Source organism: Pinus tabuliformis, chromosome 2_1 (genome assembly GCF_031772625.1).
Source record: "Pinus tabuliformis cultivar Carrire ecotype Pingquan chromosome 2_1, CPIR1, whole genome shotgun sequence".
In the NCBI taxonomy this organism is placed as follows: domain Eukaryota; kingdom Viridiplantae; phylum Streptophyta; class Pinopsida; order Pinales; family Pinaceae; genus Pinus; species Pinus tabuliformis.
This window is the reverse complement of record NC_142299.1, coordinates 413,726,567-413,744,712: the sequence shown is the minus strand read 5'-3', so window position 1 is coordinate 413,744,712 and position 18,146 is coordinate 413,726,567. Positions and strand designations below refer to the sequence as shown.

Here is an 18,146-nt window from a genome sequence, read left to right as displayed (position 1 = left end):
GGGCCATGTATAATGAATGAATGTTCCTAGTGATGTTTCATTACTAAAATTCACCATGATAAGCAATCTATCTTGCAAAATGAAGTATAAAGTCTTTGAAGTTGCTTTTGTTGTTGCCCTACTGCCAAGTGAAGTTGCCTTTGAGGCCTCCTTGACCTAGAAAATTCAAAGGTCCATAGTCATAATTCTACCTGACTCCAATCTCCCCAAAGGATTAGGCACTGGTCCACCCAAAGGTGATCACCTTAAACCTATTTTTCTTCCCCCCTCTCCTTTTCTCTAGGTCTAGTCCTCTAGGTCACCTAGGGCATCAATCATCTCACAGTCTAGCAATTCAAATACTTCAATTTTTGGTCCACAACTACGTTGGTGTGTCCTTAAGAAGCCCTCCAAATTTCATGAGATTCTAAAGGTGGGATCTTGAAATATTACAAGCCCTAGCGCAAAGACCAATTTTTGCCCTTGGTTTTCCTTAGGTTAGAAACCTCATTAGGATCCTTGCAATGCCTTTCATTAAAAAATGCATTCCTTGATCATGTTCCCCTCCTTAATTAGGTCAAGCATATCATTGTTTGCTAAATATTATCCCCTTGACCTAACCCATGTCCACTTGGTCCCGTGTAGTCCCATGCACTATCAAGGTTAATTCTTCGAAGATCACCTGGAATCCAAGTTTCCACAAGAATTCTAGGGCTTAGGGATCTCCTTTATAAGACATACTCAAAACCTGAGCCTTGAAATTCTCCCCAAGCCCTTCCTTGAAAGCATTCCATCTTGTCTTTCAAGACAAGCAAGCCACATATTTGAGCCTTTCTTGTGAATAGGCTTCCAGAATCACCCCTCACCCTATCATTGGTCCATCCATTTCGTGATCCTTATCATAACAGGTCTCCTCCCATCGGTGAAAGTTCGTAAAGAGTAGGGAGTCTTAGCCGAGGTGACAGTGGGCTATTGCTCCATTGTTGCCCTTAGCCTAGTAGTAGCCCTTCAAGGAACCCCTTTTAGGACCCCTGCTAGTTTGAGCAGTAACATTTTTGCCGACATTGCTAGGGAAACGAGACGTGTGTCTTGTTCCTCATACGACATTATTGACATATCATTTTGGTGACTCCATTGGAAGAATGAAGCCCTATTTCTTTAGTGAACCTCAAAGTCCATTCTCGTAGGGTGGACCAAGCATTTGTTAAGGAAATTTTAGTTCACCTTGGCGACTCCCATGATATTAATATATAAAAATCAATGGCTTTTAAAAGGCTTCATGAGTGGTTTCCTGCTTTGGATATCACATGGGTTCCAAGATACCCAAATGGCGTAGATTGGAAGTTCATGCGAAATATGCCACAATTTGAGGGCGACCCATCCACAGCAATGGACCACATAGCAAAACTTATTAAGCATGCTTCCGAGGCTAATGTGGTTCATCTAGACAGCCTCATGGAGTTATTTATTGCCTCTACTGAATACAAGCACTGAGGTTGGCTTGACTTGTGTGAGCCTAAAAGAATTTCAGCTTTTATCAAGTTGATCAACAAATTCGTGGAGTATAAGTGACCGAAATTCCAATCTAATGAAGCTACTTGTGAGAGCCTAGAGGAAGCCCTCCGAAGGGAAGGCCTCATTAGTCAAGATGAAGAGGTTAGAGATAACCTTAAGGATCTAAGTGATGAGCAGGAAGATGAGTCCTCATTAGGTCCATGTGATGAGCAGGATGATTTTGAAAACACATGTGTTGGGAAGGACGAGTCTACAGAAAGTGAAATCAAGACTAACCTTGCCTTTCTCAAGGATATTACTCTTGATGACTCTTCTTTTGAGAACCTTGAGGAAGGTGATCCCATTAGCCCCTTGGAAGATGACATTGGAGATTACTTCCACATTGAAATTCAATAGCCAGGGAAATTTATCTCCTAGGATAGCAACCTTTAAAGAAAAGGGAGCAAGATGGGAGCCACAAAATTTAATTACCTAACAATAGGCAAACTAAGCGTAGACATAGAACTAAATGTTCAAGGCTTTGAGGGAACCACAAAAGAGACATTTTGATGGGGTATGTTGAGGTGGACTAGTCAATGGCCAAAATATCTTCCCTTAAAAAAAGACCTTTTTTTATGTTGACCAAGGGTTTCCAAACACTAAAAAGTCAAAAGAACTAAGTCAACTAGTTGGTTATGCATCTATACATTTTGCTAACCAAAAGTCCAATGCTAGTTTACAACAAAGCCACTTGTAGCCATCAACAAGCTTATACTTCTTAAATGCCTTGGCCTTGTTCCGATTCCAATCCTTCCACTATAAGTTGCAAGAGATTCAATATCTAGTTCAATGATGGAATCAAACATAATTTCCTTCATTAGCTCGAGGATATGTCTATCAAGATTAGTCAACATGAGCCTATCTTTTTTTTTGCCTCAATCTTCCAACCAATACAAGCAAGTAGCAAGTGCTCTATTTCAAATTCAACATTGGGAAAGAAATGTCTTGCCATGCTACAAAAGTCTTGTTCAACTAAGAAGCCACAAGTGAGGGGTATCTATTCCATCAAAAATGTGGAAGGCTCACACTTAGCCCCGCCCACTTTTTCCAAGCATAGGCACACACGAACATAAGCATGTCATTGTATAGACTTGAACATGAGTGGGGTTGATAACTACACCCTGCTTTCACCAACCCAACAAGTCAATGTTAACATGAACCTGTCTTTTAGTTCATGCCAAGGGATCCAACCCCAATTTTGGGCATCAAATATGTGATTTTGTTAATGCCTCTTCTAAAGAATCCAAGATTCAAAAACAATGTTGTCTCAATCAAAGCTTTGCCTTGGTGAAGCAAATAGGGGATCATCAAGGAGAATGATCATCACCATATAGTATAAATCTAATCCTAGTTCAAATATGGATTAACAACCCCCTAGGTCTTCCAAATTCTCTAAGCAACAAAACTCCATTGCACCTTAACAACAACCAAGATAACACTGAGAATTAGCAAGTTCACACCCAACCACAATTTCTTGCCAACAGGAGACCCTTCACATATACAATTTTGTAGAAGCACCTTTCAAGGCTCATTACCTTCTAACACCTCAATAATCCATTTAACACATAGAGCACGAACCTAAGTGTGGTTTTTAATGATTCCCATACCCCACTAGTGTAGCACATGTTCTAATTGACATAATGGAAACTTTTGCCTCCCTCCATATTAGCATAAAGAAAGCTTTGGAGAATTTTCCCAAGACATTAATAAGCACATGCCACTGGGACACATTCATAAGCACCAACTGATAAGCAGTAGTTGAAACACTAGGTGTCGGCCCACTCAACCCTAAATCTAGAAGTTAAACAAACAAACAAAAATGAAGAGAATCCATCGTGTTTTCCATTGTTTCTTATTCCTTTAAGATGAAAAGGAAGGTATCATCAGTGAAATGTTTATCAAGTTGCCTAACTCCTAGTTCAAGAAGGGCCATCCATTTGATTAAACCTTGGTCAACTATATAAGAAATAAGGTAGTTCAAGGCCCTCTGCTACCATAACATAAAGTGTTGGGGATGATAAGCATCCCTATCAAATACATTTGGAAATCCCTCAATCGTTCTTTATTTACATTTATAAATAAGCAAACAAGTCAAGCCTCCAAATAAAGAGTTTCTATGGCTCTAAGAAATAAGAAGTCAAATTCCAAGGCCTTGAGCATGTCTAGAATGAAAGGCCTCTCCATTCTATTGTGAGCCTTTTCGAAGTCAAATCTAATAGAGACGGTATTATGGACTAAGCATTTTACCCAATCCACGCCTTTCCAAATAATGATAACTTTGTCTAGAAAGAAGCAACCCCTAATAAAGCATGTTGGTTTTGGGAGATCTTTGGCAATATATGATTGACCCACATGGCAAGGACCTTGCCCAAGTTGTAAGAACACTCAAGAGGGTGATCAATCTCTAGTTGGTAATATAATAATAAGCCTAAGGTCCCCATGCTTCGAGAAGAATCAAATAATGTATATTTACATTGACACCCTATGATTGTTTTCTAACAACTTTTGAATACTTGCAATAGGTCTAGGCGAACAAAATCTTGGGTTTCCTTGTAAAATTCACATGGTAAGTCATCCAACCCAAGCAAATTATCCTCGAAATCGTTATTAGGATAGCATCATCTAAGGTCAATCATTGCTTGCAATCCCTCGTCTAGGCCTCAAAAGGTCTACAGAGGACCACATCAAGACAAGTTTGCACTGCCACCTTACATTCCTCAGGAAGGATCTAAGACAGGAAAACATTTTGTAATGGTAATAAACTCCCACTCAATATCCTCTTACTTGGTGAGCCACCCAATGGGGGTCCTTATCGTAAAATCTCCTCAAAGGCTTCTATGCAGATAGTACTTAAATAAAGTCTTTTAGTGCTCAATATCCTATTGTGAAGCTAGTGGAATCTTGCTCTCAATTAACTCTCTCGAGCATAACAAGTTGCATAAACATTAGAAAGTGTCAAAGCTTAGGAGCACTAATATGTATTGATTCAAAGGGGTTGTCTTGACCTAATCAAACTTCTCCTTAACAACTTTGTCATTTTTGTGAAATTGGGGCATTTTATCACATATAACCCCTGAAAAAGGAGGGCAATATGGGCAATGGTGTCTTCCCACCACACAATCCAAACACCATGACTTTTGGTTCTAGGCAAGAGATGTCAAATTCTTATAATACGATAAAGACCACTATTATATTTCAAGTGAGAGGCATTTGAGATAAAAAGGTCCTTAGCCATTCGCATTATTGCCAACACCCCAAGATACCAAAAATCTATCAAATGATGGTTTGAGAGTATGGCCTCCCACAGACCTACACAAGCTCCATGACAATCAAAAGAGAAGGTATACTCAACGCAAAAACATATCTCACTCATACCTTTTAAGGATTCTTTTGTTTCCCTTCCAAGAATGGACAACAAAAACCATAAGCTCAAAAGATTATTTTCTTCTAAATCATTAGGGTCAAATGAACAAAGCTTGCTATAGAGAGCATTCCAATTTCCAGGGTTTTTTTCTTGACATGGGGAGCATTCCAATTTCCAAGGCATTTTTCTTGCCATGTGGCATTCTCATGGGCAACATACATTCCTTGTCTTTTTAAGAATCCACCATGTTAAAATCTCTATGAACAAGCTAGTGAACTTTGAGGACTTGCATCAAAGCCATAGAATCTATAAACATCTCTAAATTTTATTCATAACAACTAACAAACCATTCTTCCATCTCTCAATTCTATAAATTGGTAAAAAATTGGTTTAGGTTACATTATTCTGATTTCTTAACAAATTAGTGTTAACTAGACCATTAATGAAAAACACCTAAAACGCTTTCCATCAAACATATCTACTAAAACCTAGGCCTTACATCTAAGTTGCACGAAACACCGAAATGTTTAGAAGTTTCTAAAACAGGGACGGCTTGAAACACAACCCCCGTAAAATAGAAACACGGTCGAAACATCATATATATATATATATATATATATATATATATATATATATATATATATATATATATATATATATCTATAGATATAGATATATATTACATAACACATTATTTAGAAAAAAAAAAAATGAGACATATAAATGACATTTTAGAAGGAAATCCAAATTTATATTAACTCCAACAAATGATTACATGATGCAAATATCCAAAATTAGCCTTTATACATGAGGCTTTACATCCAAGACTCCAAAATCAGCGTTTATATGTGCGGCTATATGTACTAAAACTGAAATAAAACATGAACTAAAGACAATTATGGCTACATTTAAATATCATTACTAATAAAACTCCTCTTCCTCATCAGCAAAGACAAAACAAGATGCTTGTTCAGCAAAAGAGGCAACTCTCCTAGTACTTCTAGTTGCACTTGCATCACCACTAGCACAAATATCAAGAGCAGAGAGAGAGCTCTAAATTTGGACATTCAGCACCCACATCCCAGTCTTTATGAGGTCCACTTGTATATTCTTCACCCCTACGAGAAACAAGGCGTAGGTTTAAATGCACATATACAAGGTCCTCTGCCTTCTGCAATCCCAACTTGTTGCGCTTCACACTATGAATGAAACTATAGGTGCTCCAATTTCGTTCTACTAATGAAGAGCTTGCCACTTGTGATAGAATACAAATGGCAAGACTTTGCAAACGAACACCACTTGCAAATGACAAGTCCACCACTTCAATGGGTCCATGGTCCTCCTCTCATCCAAATTTGATATGTCTGCAAAATCCTCTAATCAAGCAACAAAACAGGCAAATTCTTGCCTTACATCAGTTTGTAAAGAAGCTGGAAACATCCTCTAAAAGGCTTTCTTCACTCCATTGGCCACCTCCTTGTCCTTATGTGGAGCCTTCCTCTTCCCATTGCTTTTAACAATGAATTCTTCATCATAAAATTTTGGATTCAAAGCATGTGCCAAAGTGTGTAATGGAGTGTTGAAGCTATTCCACCTGGTAATAATAATGGACCTCAATTGTTCAGCAAAATCAAAATCCACAAAAATAAGAGTGGGAGTCTCTTGTGTAATAATTTCCACAGTTTTTTCAACCATGGTATCTATGCCATCATAAACCTCTCCTAAGAAAGGTTTCTCTGTGTCTGCATCTCAGAGAAGATCAAATGCAAGTGATGTGAACTTGAGTAAGAAATCAATCTTGCTCCACCAATCTTCATCAACCAACACCCTTCTCACCATACTTCCCTTCTTTGAATCTGCTTGTCTCCACTTAGCCCAAGTTGGACCCACCACCATACTCATTAATGCATTTTTAACTTCAACAAGGCAAAGCAACATGATGAATTTTGAGGCATACCTTGTCTCGACAACTTTCAACAACTCCAATTTGGAGTATTCTCGATATATTGCTTGAGATTGGTGGTGGTTGGTGATGAATTTTATAATCTCCCTAGCCTGCCCTGTTACCTCCTTAATCCATTCTTTTTTTACTCAAATTCATCTAAAATTAGATTCAAATTGTGGACAATGCAAGGCGTCCAAAATATGTGATTGTATCTACTCTCAATAATCAAGCCTGCAGCTTTGCAAATAGGTGCACTATCTGTGATAACTTGCACCACATTTTTTGGCCCTACTTGTTCAACAGCAAAAATTAAAATATTAGCAATGAACTTACTATACTTAATTTCACCCAAACAATCCTCTGCTTTGGTGAACATGGCTCCTTTTGGTGATGATGCAATGACATTAATCAAAGTTCTGCGTCTTGTATCAGTCCAGCCATCTGAGATAATGGAAAGCCCTGTACTACCCAATGAGTTACAAATTGGTTTCAACACATCATCAAGAAGTTGCCTCTCTTTCTTCAGCAAAATTGTTCTATCTTTTTCATAGTTTGGCCCCTTGAGGAGCTTTGTTAATCGCTCTCACCAAATCCTTCCAATATGGTGATCGAACCACATAAAAAGGGATGCCACAAGCAAAGATGGCCCTTGCCACTCTTGAGTCAGCTTCTTCTCTCCCTTGACTATCAAGCATTTTCAACAATCTGCTCTCTTGAATTGGAGTTGATGGCTTTGATAATTCTGCTTCTACTTCTAGTGCCCTCCCTTTTCTTGCTTCCTGAACAATCCTTGGCTCAATGCTATCAGACATGCGAGAATTGGTAGTGCCCGTGCCGATTTTGCTTATTTGATCCTTCAACCTTTGAGCATCATCGCTCTCTTTCTTGAATTTAACCCTCACCTCTGGGATTTTGGTATGTGCACACACATCAATACCCTTTATCTCTTTATGCAAAATGTGGGCCTTCACTCTTGTGTAAAAGCCCTTGAAGGTCTTTTCATATTTGCATAAATTGCACTTCCATTCCAATGTACCAATGGAACCCATCTGCTTCACTTTGGTAACATACTTCCATAGAGGATAATATTCTTATTGCCTGGTTGCTTGAGTGGATTTAAGGGTACTTGAAACACAACTTTGAGAAGCCATGAATGCTGCAAAATGAAAAACTCACCCAATTTAGGGGCACTTGAAACACAACTTTAAGAAGCCACGAATGCTGCAAAATTAGGAAATGAAAAACTCACCCAACTAGTTGCTTCTCACACCCTTACTCTTGCTGCCCACACTCCAAAACACAAATGAACTCCTTGTTGCTGCAATAAGAAGCTCCTCTTGCAAAACAATGTGTGAGAAATGAGTGAATGAAGTGCCTTTTTAAAGAAAAGAAGAGGATCACAGGGTTTCCAAAGAATTCGACTTTTTTCATCTTCTAGAGAATTCTATTTGTAAATTTTTTTTTATTAAATTTAGCTAAGAGCCACATAAAAATTGATTTATTAGTGTATTTGAGTGTTAGAAGGGGCCCACACCCTTCTTCACCCCTTGAGTTGGCCCAAAAAGGTCAAAAAAATAAATTTGCTTTTACACCAACCGAAACTCGACCGAAATGCCGCCAACCATATCAGACAACATTTCAAAATCATGAAACGTCGTACAATAAGGCCGGCGGCGTTTTAGCCCTGTTTCAAAGTTGTTTAGGGCCGTCCCCGGTACTGGTACGCCACCTTTTTAGGCGTACCCTGCAACATAGCCTTACATGCATGGCATCTTAGAATCATGCAAAAATGGTCACTTATCTAACCATTAAACATATTGTTTCAACCTTGTATATGTTCCTCATAAAGGCTAGACACTTGAAACTTCAAAAGAAAAACTAGATATTCTTATTCCTAATGAAAGATAAAATATAATGTATAGAAATTATATACCACCATACAAGTTGTGACCACTTAACTGTCGTGGATATATTATTATCAACAATGTCCTCAATGTAACCATGAGAACATACCAACATTCTAGTGTACCATTATTTGCTTTGAGGTTCCATTTATTCTCCTTTTAGGAATACATATGATATCTAGGAGTTAATAGCATATTGGTGGAATCAGCATGTTATGTATGTCTTGATTTATTACAAGTGTGTAAAATAAAAGCATGACATTCATTTGAGTGTTGTCAATTATCATTGCATGACCCGTCTAGACAATATAGAAGACATTTATCTGAGTAGGCAATGGTCAACTAAGGATTGGCCCTATATGAGTAATGACTAAGAAATATTATATATAGATGATTATTATACTCATTTACACTGACAAATATATATATTTATTTGATAATGTTACCTTTTGGGGTTATTGGAAGATTTTCTCCTAATTATTAAGAGTTGTGGTACAACTCACCATCATTATTATACTTCGGAGTTGTTCTCAACATCTACATTTGTTATATTCATTGTTTATTGTACTAAAGTGGGTAACTTAAGACACTCTGAGTTGTATCACAATCGATTCAAGGTGTCACAAAAATGGTGAAAAAATGGCCAAGGAGTTGTCTATATAAATCTAAACAACTCTCAAAAGAAGGGTCAATAATAGTAAGTCATCTTAAATTGTACATAACTTTTGATTGGAATATCCAAATCAAGTGATTAAAAAGTTTAATTAATAATTTAGAGCATTCTGATGGTCATTATACAAACATTTTAGTTTGAAAGTTTAGGGTCCTATTTGCTATTAGGAAAATATTTTGGGTTGGAATCTAAAGGGGAAAGCTTTGAGTTGGTGGCATAGGCTTTGTTGATTTTTCATAAGAAATCTGATAATTACATTCCAAAAAAATTTAAACAAATTAACTTATGTCACATACATCATTAAGCAATTATACATAGAAAATCTCAACAATAATGCAGTAATGACGGTTAGATCATTAAGAGATAGCCAAGCACAAAAGAGACACAAATTTATCCTAGGAAAACCCAACAACCTTTTCTTAGGAGAAATTGTTCAATTCAGCAAAAAAGTACAGTTTGATATTTTTCAAGTAAAACTTGGTCAAACTGACCATCAAACTTGGTCAAATAGGCCGAAATTTGGCCTTCCTACTGCTGCCAAGAATTTCGGTCAACCTCAGTCAACAGGGTCGAAATTCGGCCTCGTGTAGTTATTGGTCAACTCGATCAAACTGCCCAGACAAAGCTTGGTCAACTACCCAGAAATTCGGTCAACTCTTCCCCAGAAAAAGTCTCGATCTACTCCTTTTCTGCGATCAAACTTCCTCAAAAAATCTCTGTCAACATTGGTCAAGCTTCTGGTCAAACTTTGATCTTCTTCTTCCTCTCCTTCACACGTGTGAACTACTTGTGTGTGATCCGAATTGTCCAAATGAGGGAGGCCAAATTGGTGTATATATATATATATAGTGGTCAAATCAAGTGGGTTTTGACCAAGAGTCACACCCATTCAACTGGTGGGGTTGACCTATCTCTTTGGAGCCTACATGAGCTCAAAATTAATAGTTTTAATTTCTTTTAAAAGGTTGATTTCAATACCAACCGTAGCTACCAAAAATCAACACTTCCTCTTAGTTAGGGAGGTATTTAACTTTGACTTTCTCAGATGTCTTCTTTGCTGAACAATTTCTTCATCCAAAGAAAAGATTGAATGAATTTGCTATGTTAATGTATCCATCCACTTCATGATATATCCTAGAACCATGTGGAAAGCATCCTGCATCAGCATCATGCAAATGTATCTAGTCACCCACTAGCCAAATAACCTTTGGCGATATGGTCAGGTACCCCCTAACCGGAGTAAACACAAGACTAGTCCTGGGTCACCAACTATCCAAGTCGTCACTTGGAACCAGGTTAGTATCCCTGACCAATGGTGAAGCCCTGGGCCAATTTACCATTCCTTCATGTCGTAACATGATACTGAAAGGTAAAACAGTTGCCCAATGTTATGGGGCACTCAGTCTACCCACTAGCCAAGTAACCCTTGGCAATATGGTCAGAACCTTCTGACCAAGGGAGCACTCTAGGCCCACTCTAGGCCCTGATGCTCTCTGGCCAATCTCCCTAGCCACATTACATGGCTCTTGGTCAATACCCTTGACCTAGGAGCTATGTTTCATGAAACTTCTTAAGGATCCCGAGTCAAAACACGATCCCAAGCTCCCTTTGTTTCTAGACTAGCTTCAAGTCTCTTTAATAGCTTCTCTTTCACCTGGCTCTAACACCATGTTGATTTTTCATAAGAAATCTGGTCTTCTAATCTAATAATTACTTTCCATTTCCAATGATTTCTTAAACAAATTAACTTATGTCACATACATCATTAAGCAATTATACATAGAAAATCTCAACAATAATGCAATAATGATAGTAGGATCATAAAGAGACAGCCAAGCACAAAAGAGACATAAATTTACCCTAGGAAAACCCAACCTCAAGAAAAATCCAGCAACCTATTCTTGGGAGAAATTGTTCAATTCAGCGAAGTACAATCTGATATTTTTCAAGTCGAACTTGGTCAAAATGACCATGAAATCCACACAAGTCAATCATGGTCAAACAGGCCGAAATTTGGCCTTCCTGCTGCTGCCAAGAATTTCAGTCATCCTTAGTCAACATGGCCAAAATTTGGCCTCCTACAGCTGCTAGTCAACTTGGTCAGACAGCCCAAACAAAGGTTGGTCAACTGCCCAGAAATTCGGTCAACTCTACCTCAGAAAAACGTCTCAATCAACTCCTCTTTTCGACAGTCAAACTGCCTAAAAAAATCTCAGTCAACATAGGTCAAACTGACCTTAAAAAACTCGGTCAACATTCGTCAAGCTTCTGATCAAACTTCGATATTCTTCTTCCCCTCCTTCGCTACCAAAAATCAACAAGCTTGACATAAGAAAGTTAGACCTTTTTATGTGATGAATTTGAAAATTATTCTTCAATGGATAATCAATCGAAAGAAGTCAAGATAAAATAAGAACATAAGAAGAAAATTTGAAGATCTATGAAAGGAATTACAATGAAACCAATCTAATTACAAGAAGGAAATTGAGAAGAAGAATAAAAAAATATCCATGTAACAAGATCTTAATAAAACACTTATTAATGAAATTGAAGAGTTAAATCAAATAACGACAAAGACATCAAAGAATGACAAAGAAGAGTTGAAGTAAGAAATTGAATAAAGGAGAAACAAATTCCAAATTGAGAAACCATAATAAGTCATCCTTAAGGAAATTAAGAGTTTGAAATCAAATAGAGATACATTTAATCACCATAGACAGAGAGACCACTAGAAGAATTATGGAAGTTATTTGTACAAGGGTTAAGAAACCCTAAATTTTGACCTAGACAAGTGAAAAATACAAGAAAGCCCCAAGGGTCAGTTGGGTTTGTAGATGCGCTTGTGTGAAAGTTCACAGAGGTATGGAGATGAAATCCCAATAAGTCCCTTGGGGTTACTATCGTCCTCCATCCAAAATCAGGAAGAGAAGGAAAATACATAGGGGTCTAGCAAGGTACTAACATCCTCATTTGGAACATTTAATACACAAGTGAAGAACTATATTTCTCTTTACCAAAAAATGGTCAAATATACAAACAAACAAAAAAATCAAGAGACAATAGAATTTGAAAGATAGTAACCTAGAAGCCCACGGGGCTTTGGATTGACGGTGAATGGGTGCGCTGTTAAGGCACTTCTTGCGATAGGTCACTGGTTCAATTCCCCGTGGGCACTTAGTTTAGTCTTAACCTAGAAAAAAAAAGAAAGATAGTAACCTAGAAGAAAGGTTGAAGATGAGTTTGATGACAAAGAGATAAATGCTACAAAGGTTAAACCATATCAACATCCTCACTACTAGGAAAGCCTACAAGTAGACAAAGCCTTTAATCAACATGCAACTTTCAAAAAAATTAAGGGGAAGCATTATTGATACACCTGAAATCAAAAGAAGGACAATTACATGACATAGTACAATCAAAGACCAACAACAAAATGGCAAGATCATGTACAGGGGTGGAATCAAGAATAAGAAACCATACAAAGGTGGACTATTAATGATTTACACCATATAGATTTTGTATCGAATTATTGATGATCACGAATGATGACAATTCAATTCCAACTTACAAAGATCTTACAAATGCGGCTCATCTTATGCTTCGAGGACAAAGCTATTCTGGGAGGGAGAGATTTGTCTTGAACCCTCTAGCCAATAAAAGGGGCAACTTTTATCATAAATAGTAGGTCATCTAGCAATTAGGCATATGTGATAAATGTTTGATAAATTGGTATATATTGGCCATTATTATACTCATCAACACATAGAGATGTATGTGATTATTTGATATCGTTACCTTTCAAGGCTATTGGGAGGTATTCTCTTATCTATAAAGAGCAGTTGTGCCACTCACCATCATTGTTATGTTTTGTAGTCATGCTCAACATCTATATTTGGCATAATCAATGTTTATTGTGCACATTGGGAAACTCAGTATATTCCAATTCCATATAAGTTAAGTGCATTCATGTCAATTCATTTGCAAATAGATTTCATAACATCAAGAGATATAGTAATATAATGTCTAATTTTAAGAAAAGAAAAAAGGAAAAGAGACTACTTTTCCCATGCACAACACATCATTCTTCTTCCAAGTTGCATTTGACAAGAAAGGTACTCCAACATTATGCATGTAATATCCTTAAAACTTTAACCGTAGATTGCCTCAATAGAGGAGACTAAACCAACTACAAGTTGGCAAATGAAATAAAGGAATATTTGAACCATGAAAGAAAGGAATCAAATCAAAATCAAACATGAATGGGTTGTGGTTTTTCATGCCCAAATTTTTGCCAAGTCTATACTCGTGATTTTGAGAGAGGAGATCAGTGGACCAGTATCCATATTACAAAGAAAGGTACTCAACACATATGCATGTAATAACCTTATAATTTTAAATGTAGTTACCTGAATAGAGGAGATGAAACCAACTACAAGTTGGAAAATGAAATAAAGGAATATTAGAACCATGAAAGCAGGGAATCAAATCAAAATCAAACATGAATGAGATGAGGTTTTTCTTGCCCAAATTTTTGCCAACTCTGTACTCGTAGTTTTGAGAGAGGAGACCAGTGGACCAATATCCATATTGCAAAGAAAAATAAATCTTCAGGAATAATTAAGTTCTACATTAGATGACATCATTATAAGTGTATACAGTCCATATTCCTTTTGTCTAGGTTTTGTTCTCTTCTTGAATTTAAGCCAACTCAACTTAAATGAATATATTTCAGAAATTTCTTCTAAATCTAATCCAGAGTTCATTCATTCCATACAATCTTGTTTAAATGAGGACATGCACCCATAATCCAGATTCCAAAAAACATTTATTATTATAAAATCGTACCTTACAAAAGCATTAAATCTGCAAATTGCTATTTATTATTGTCCAATGTATGCTCCTTTTTCATGTTCAACGTAACTTAACAATTATAGCAATACATTTCATGCACTTTTCCAGATATATATAGTTACTTTAGATTATGATAGTGTCTTATAGATGCTTAAAAAACTAAGATAGACTTTATGCATGTAGAGACATCGAAAGCCAATACCTTATCTTCAAACATGACTAGATAGGAAAGTCAAAACCACTTTGCTAAGAGAAAACAGAACCATGATCAGCCATTGTCATAAGGTATTTTTGCCCAAAAAATCTCTCTGTTAGATGCATAAATAGTACAAACATTGAAAAACTCAACATCCGCAAAAAAAATGGCAAGGTCATCAAAACCCAAGAAAATGGCAGAATTGGGAAAAAATGGTGAAAAAAGGCAAAACTTATTAAGCATAACTCATATAACTCAATGAAAACAAAAACAAAAAAAAATCGGAAATTTTGGCGAATAATGGCAAGAAATCAAAGATTTTTATTGTAGATATTATTTCAGGGAATATATTGTTCAAGGTCCAAAAAGAAACTTATCGGAAATATCAAGGAAAATATTGAAGAAAACAAAACAAAAAGAATAAACTTAGAGCTACAAAATTCTGAAAATATTGAGCAAATTGGCAACCTGAAAAACTCAAAAGACATCAGAAATATCCGGAGAAACAGGAGATATTTAGAACACTAAATTATTTCAACACTACATATAGCATTGTAGGTTGCACAACATGCATGTTAAGGTGACATGACTCTATGAGAATCACTCCAATGACCAATAACACGTGAAAAGCACCCAACAACACGCCAAAGGGCCAACCCTTGAATCAGCAAGTTTTTGTACAATTCTATAGATGACCACTCTCTATGCAATTAGTTTTGTTCCCTTGCAACATCCCCCCCTCCCTATTAGTCTAGACTCTAGACACTTCCTCTTGCCTTGGGCCACTTTGCCAACGACAACATTAGGCTCAATATTAGGAAATTTATTGCGATCAATGGCATCGCAGACTTTTTCAATGACTTAGACTATAACTAAAAACCTTTCCTTATTATAATCCTACTCTTCCTCACTATTCTCTCAGATATTGTGCAGAGTTTCCCTTGTCAATTAAAACCTTCCATTCTTCACTTTTATCCCACTGAAATATTGCTAGCCTATAAGTGTTACTTTTTTAAATGAAGCGCTATGAATTCCTTATTTTGCTATGTGTACCAAAATTGTACTCCAGTCCCATTAACTTTTTCTTTGGTCATGGGGGGACAATAATATAATTCCATTTTTATTTAATTTCATCTCAATGTTCCACTAAATTTCTGGGACTCGGTGATATAGGAACGAACAAGTACAACATATCCAGAGGACATATGGAGACACCCCCAAATTCTAGAAAACATTAAACGTTGAGGTCCTTCACAAAAGGGACCTGTCCAAAATTTTAAATACAGTCATGATAAATGGGCTACACGTCCCACCTTAAGTAGTGTGCCCCCGTGTAACTGATTTCTACCTCCTTTTTCGAAAGTTTTTCCAGAAACATGCCTGAGGTTGGGAGCCGCATTGCATAACACAAACTTCCTTCCATTTGTGTGCAAAGCAAGATGGGTGCCCATTATGCCAAATTCCTTTGGGACTTGAACCTGTCCTTATCGTTTTGTGGATCCCATAGGAGCGGACAGACCAGAAGGAGAATGGAAACCCTGTGGACAGTTTAACAATACGCCAATTTCAACAGTGGACCAAGACTTTGTTGGACATTTTCCCCTCTTGTATATTGCCACCAAAGCAACTATGGGTTTCTAACCTCGCTTTTAATGAAACGCAGTCATCTTAAAGTTCAAATCCATACTCATAAACAAGGTGTTAAACTCCAACTCCAATCTATGCAGCCTACTTTAAATTACTTCCAGATTGGACTTCTCCGCTAAATTGCAGTACCCCATATAAGAGTTTGCAAATAATAATTAAATATAACTAAAACCAATCTGAGGGTTTGTGCAGCTATAAACATGATGACCAGAGAAGCCGTGGAGCGTACTAAACTTCACCACAGCAATTCAATCATCAAAGAAAGTAAGAATCGTGGGTAGTTTGAACCTATAAGCAGTAGCTCCGTTACACATTCTCGACATTACTGATGGAACTTACGTTGTTTCTGCATACGTTTTGAACTCTAGACCTGGAGGCGGCTGATCGTCAGACCAAACCTTTTCAGTCTCAGTTAAAGCCAAAAAATAATTAAGCCTTTAAATTGAATTCCTGCACCAGTTGAAAATTATAACATTTTTCCTTACAAAGTTCATATTCATTCAAAGGTTTTTCCGCACCGGCTGCCCTAACTGAAATCAGATAATGTACAAGACTTAGATATCCAATGGCCAGAAACAGCTACAGAAAACCTACTGACCTGTTATCCTGAACGGGCATAAATTACTAATATCATGAGAGCATTCAGATGACGTCCTCTGCCCTCCCTTGCGCTTTTTTGCTCCCTCCGGCTACTATAAGGCGGTCCAATAAGCCGTCCAATGTGACATGCTCAACGGATCCATCAAAAATTATTGGAAAATATTTGTTAGTTACTAATGGGCATATTCTCCTTCATTGGCCAGTGGATTGTAAACTTTGAACTTAGCTTTGAAGTGCAAGTCAATGTATTATATTTTACTTTACTATTTTTTATTTTTTATTTTTCTTAATATTAATGATTTTTTTTTTATCACCTCTATAGTAATATTAATTGTATTTTCATCTAATATTTTTTATTACTCATTTTTAATATTTGTTTATCACTTTCGTAATAATAATGACGTTTTTCCCGGATGTGGGTGCTTAAAAGGCATGGCAGCTCACAGGGGGTGCGTCACATGGGCATGGGTCAGCCCTTGCGTGCCACGCAGTACCTTACAGAATGTTTCAAATGGGCGCATGCAGGGACTTCAATGCGGGTATTATTACTGGTCTTGTCCTCCTTAATTGGCCTCCTGGTAACCTGTGCGATGGCGCTTCATATTCCGGGAGCTTTTGTTACATTTACGCATTCATTTGAAGTTGTTGGGCATTCCACTACAACGCTGGAGCACTCCTCGGTGATGTGGGGGATTGCACAGGGACATTCTTGCTCTGTGCCCAACTCAGGTATTGTTCCAAGCTTGAGAGTGGTTTACAAGCATTGTAAGCCAAATTCTGCGGCCCCCATCTTGGTTAATTTCTCCTCTCCGGGTTTCTGCAAGCTGGTTCATCCTCTGAATTTAGCAATGAGGAGAGAGCGTCTCAGAATGAGCAGTCGACGAGGAGGCTCTCGTGGTCGGGCTACCGCTCAGAGGACTAGCCCCATTTCTCCTTCTTCCTCCATCGAAGTTACATCTGAGCAGCATCGCCTCCATGGCATAACAGCAGGACGTGGCAGAGGGCCTGGGAGCGGAAGCATAACAGAATGTGGACATGAAGCGCACCCCACAGTCAGGTATCGGATACCCTGCACACTCGCCAACTCCACTTTCATTGTATCTGTTACTGTCGAGCACTGTGATAATCTCAGAGGTCAGGCGGAAGTAAATCAGAAAAACCCACCTCCAGCTCAAGGGACAATGCCCACAATTGATCTGCAACGCCCTGTTATGGAAAGTTCCACCCCGGCTACTCAAGCAGGCCTTGCGGGTCCAAGCGAGCCTGCTCAGGGGGTCCCTACTTGCTCGATGGTCCCTCTCTCTGACTCGGATGACTCCCGGCAATTTGGGTGCAGGGTGGAGGAAGAGCCCTACACCACGGACGATGATTAATCCAATCAACCAGTTCGCTCTCGGCAGCCTGGAAGTGGGAGCATTACTCTGTCTTCGAAT

The 18,146-nt window shown here is 37.8% G+C and overlaps 1 protein-coding gene across 3 annotated transcripts in view; it reads right to left on the bottom strand.

The window, feature by feature from the left end:
- The window catches only part of LOC149200673 (glutamyl-tRNA(Gln) amidotransferase subunit C, chloroplastic/mitochondrial-like), a 271,982-nt gene extending 255,062 nt beyond the window's left edge, over nt 1–16,920 (bottom strand). The window contains exon 1 of one of the 3 annotated variants that reach the window (XM_089399617.1): nt 16,712–16,920. In XM_089399617.1, coding sequence (XP_089255743.1) covers nt 16,712–16,731 — 20 coding nt within the window. In that variant the 5' untranslated portion in view covers nt 16,732–16,920. Of the gene's footprint in view, nt 1–5,396; nt 5,464–16,711 lie in introns of those variants that run through there. The other 2 variants (XM_089399619.1, XM_089399618.1) reach the window with 2 other exon arrangements.
- Nucleotides 16,921–18,146: the final 1,226 nt, after the last annotated feature.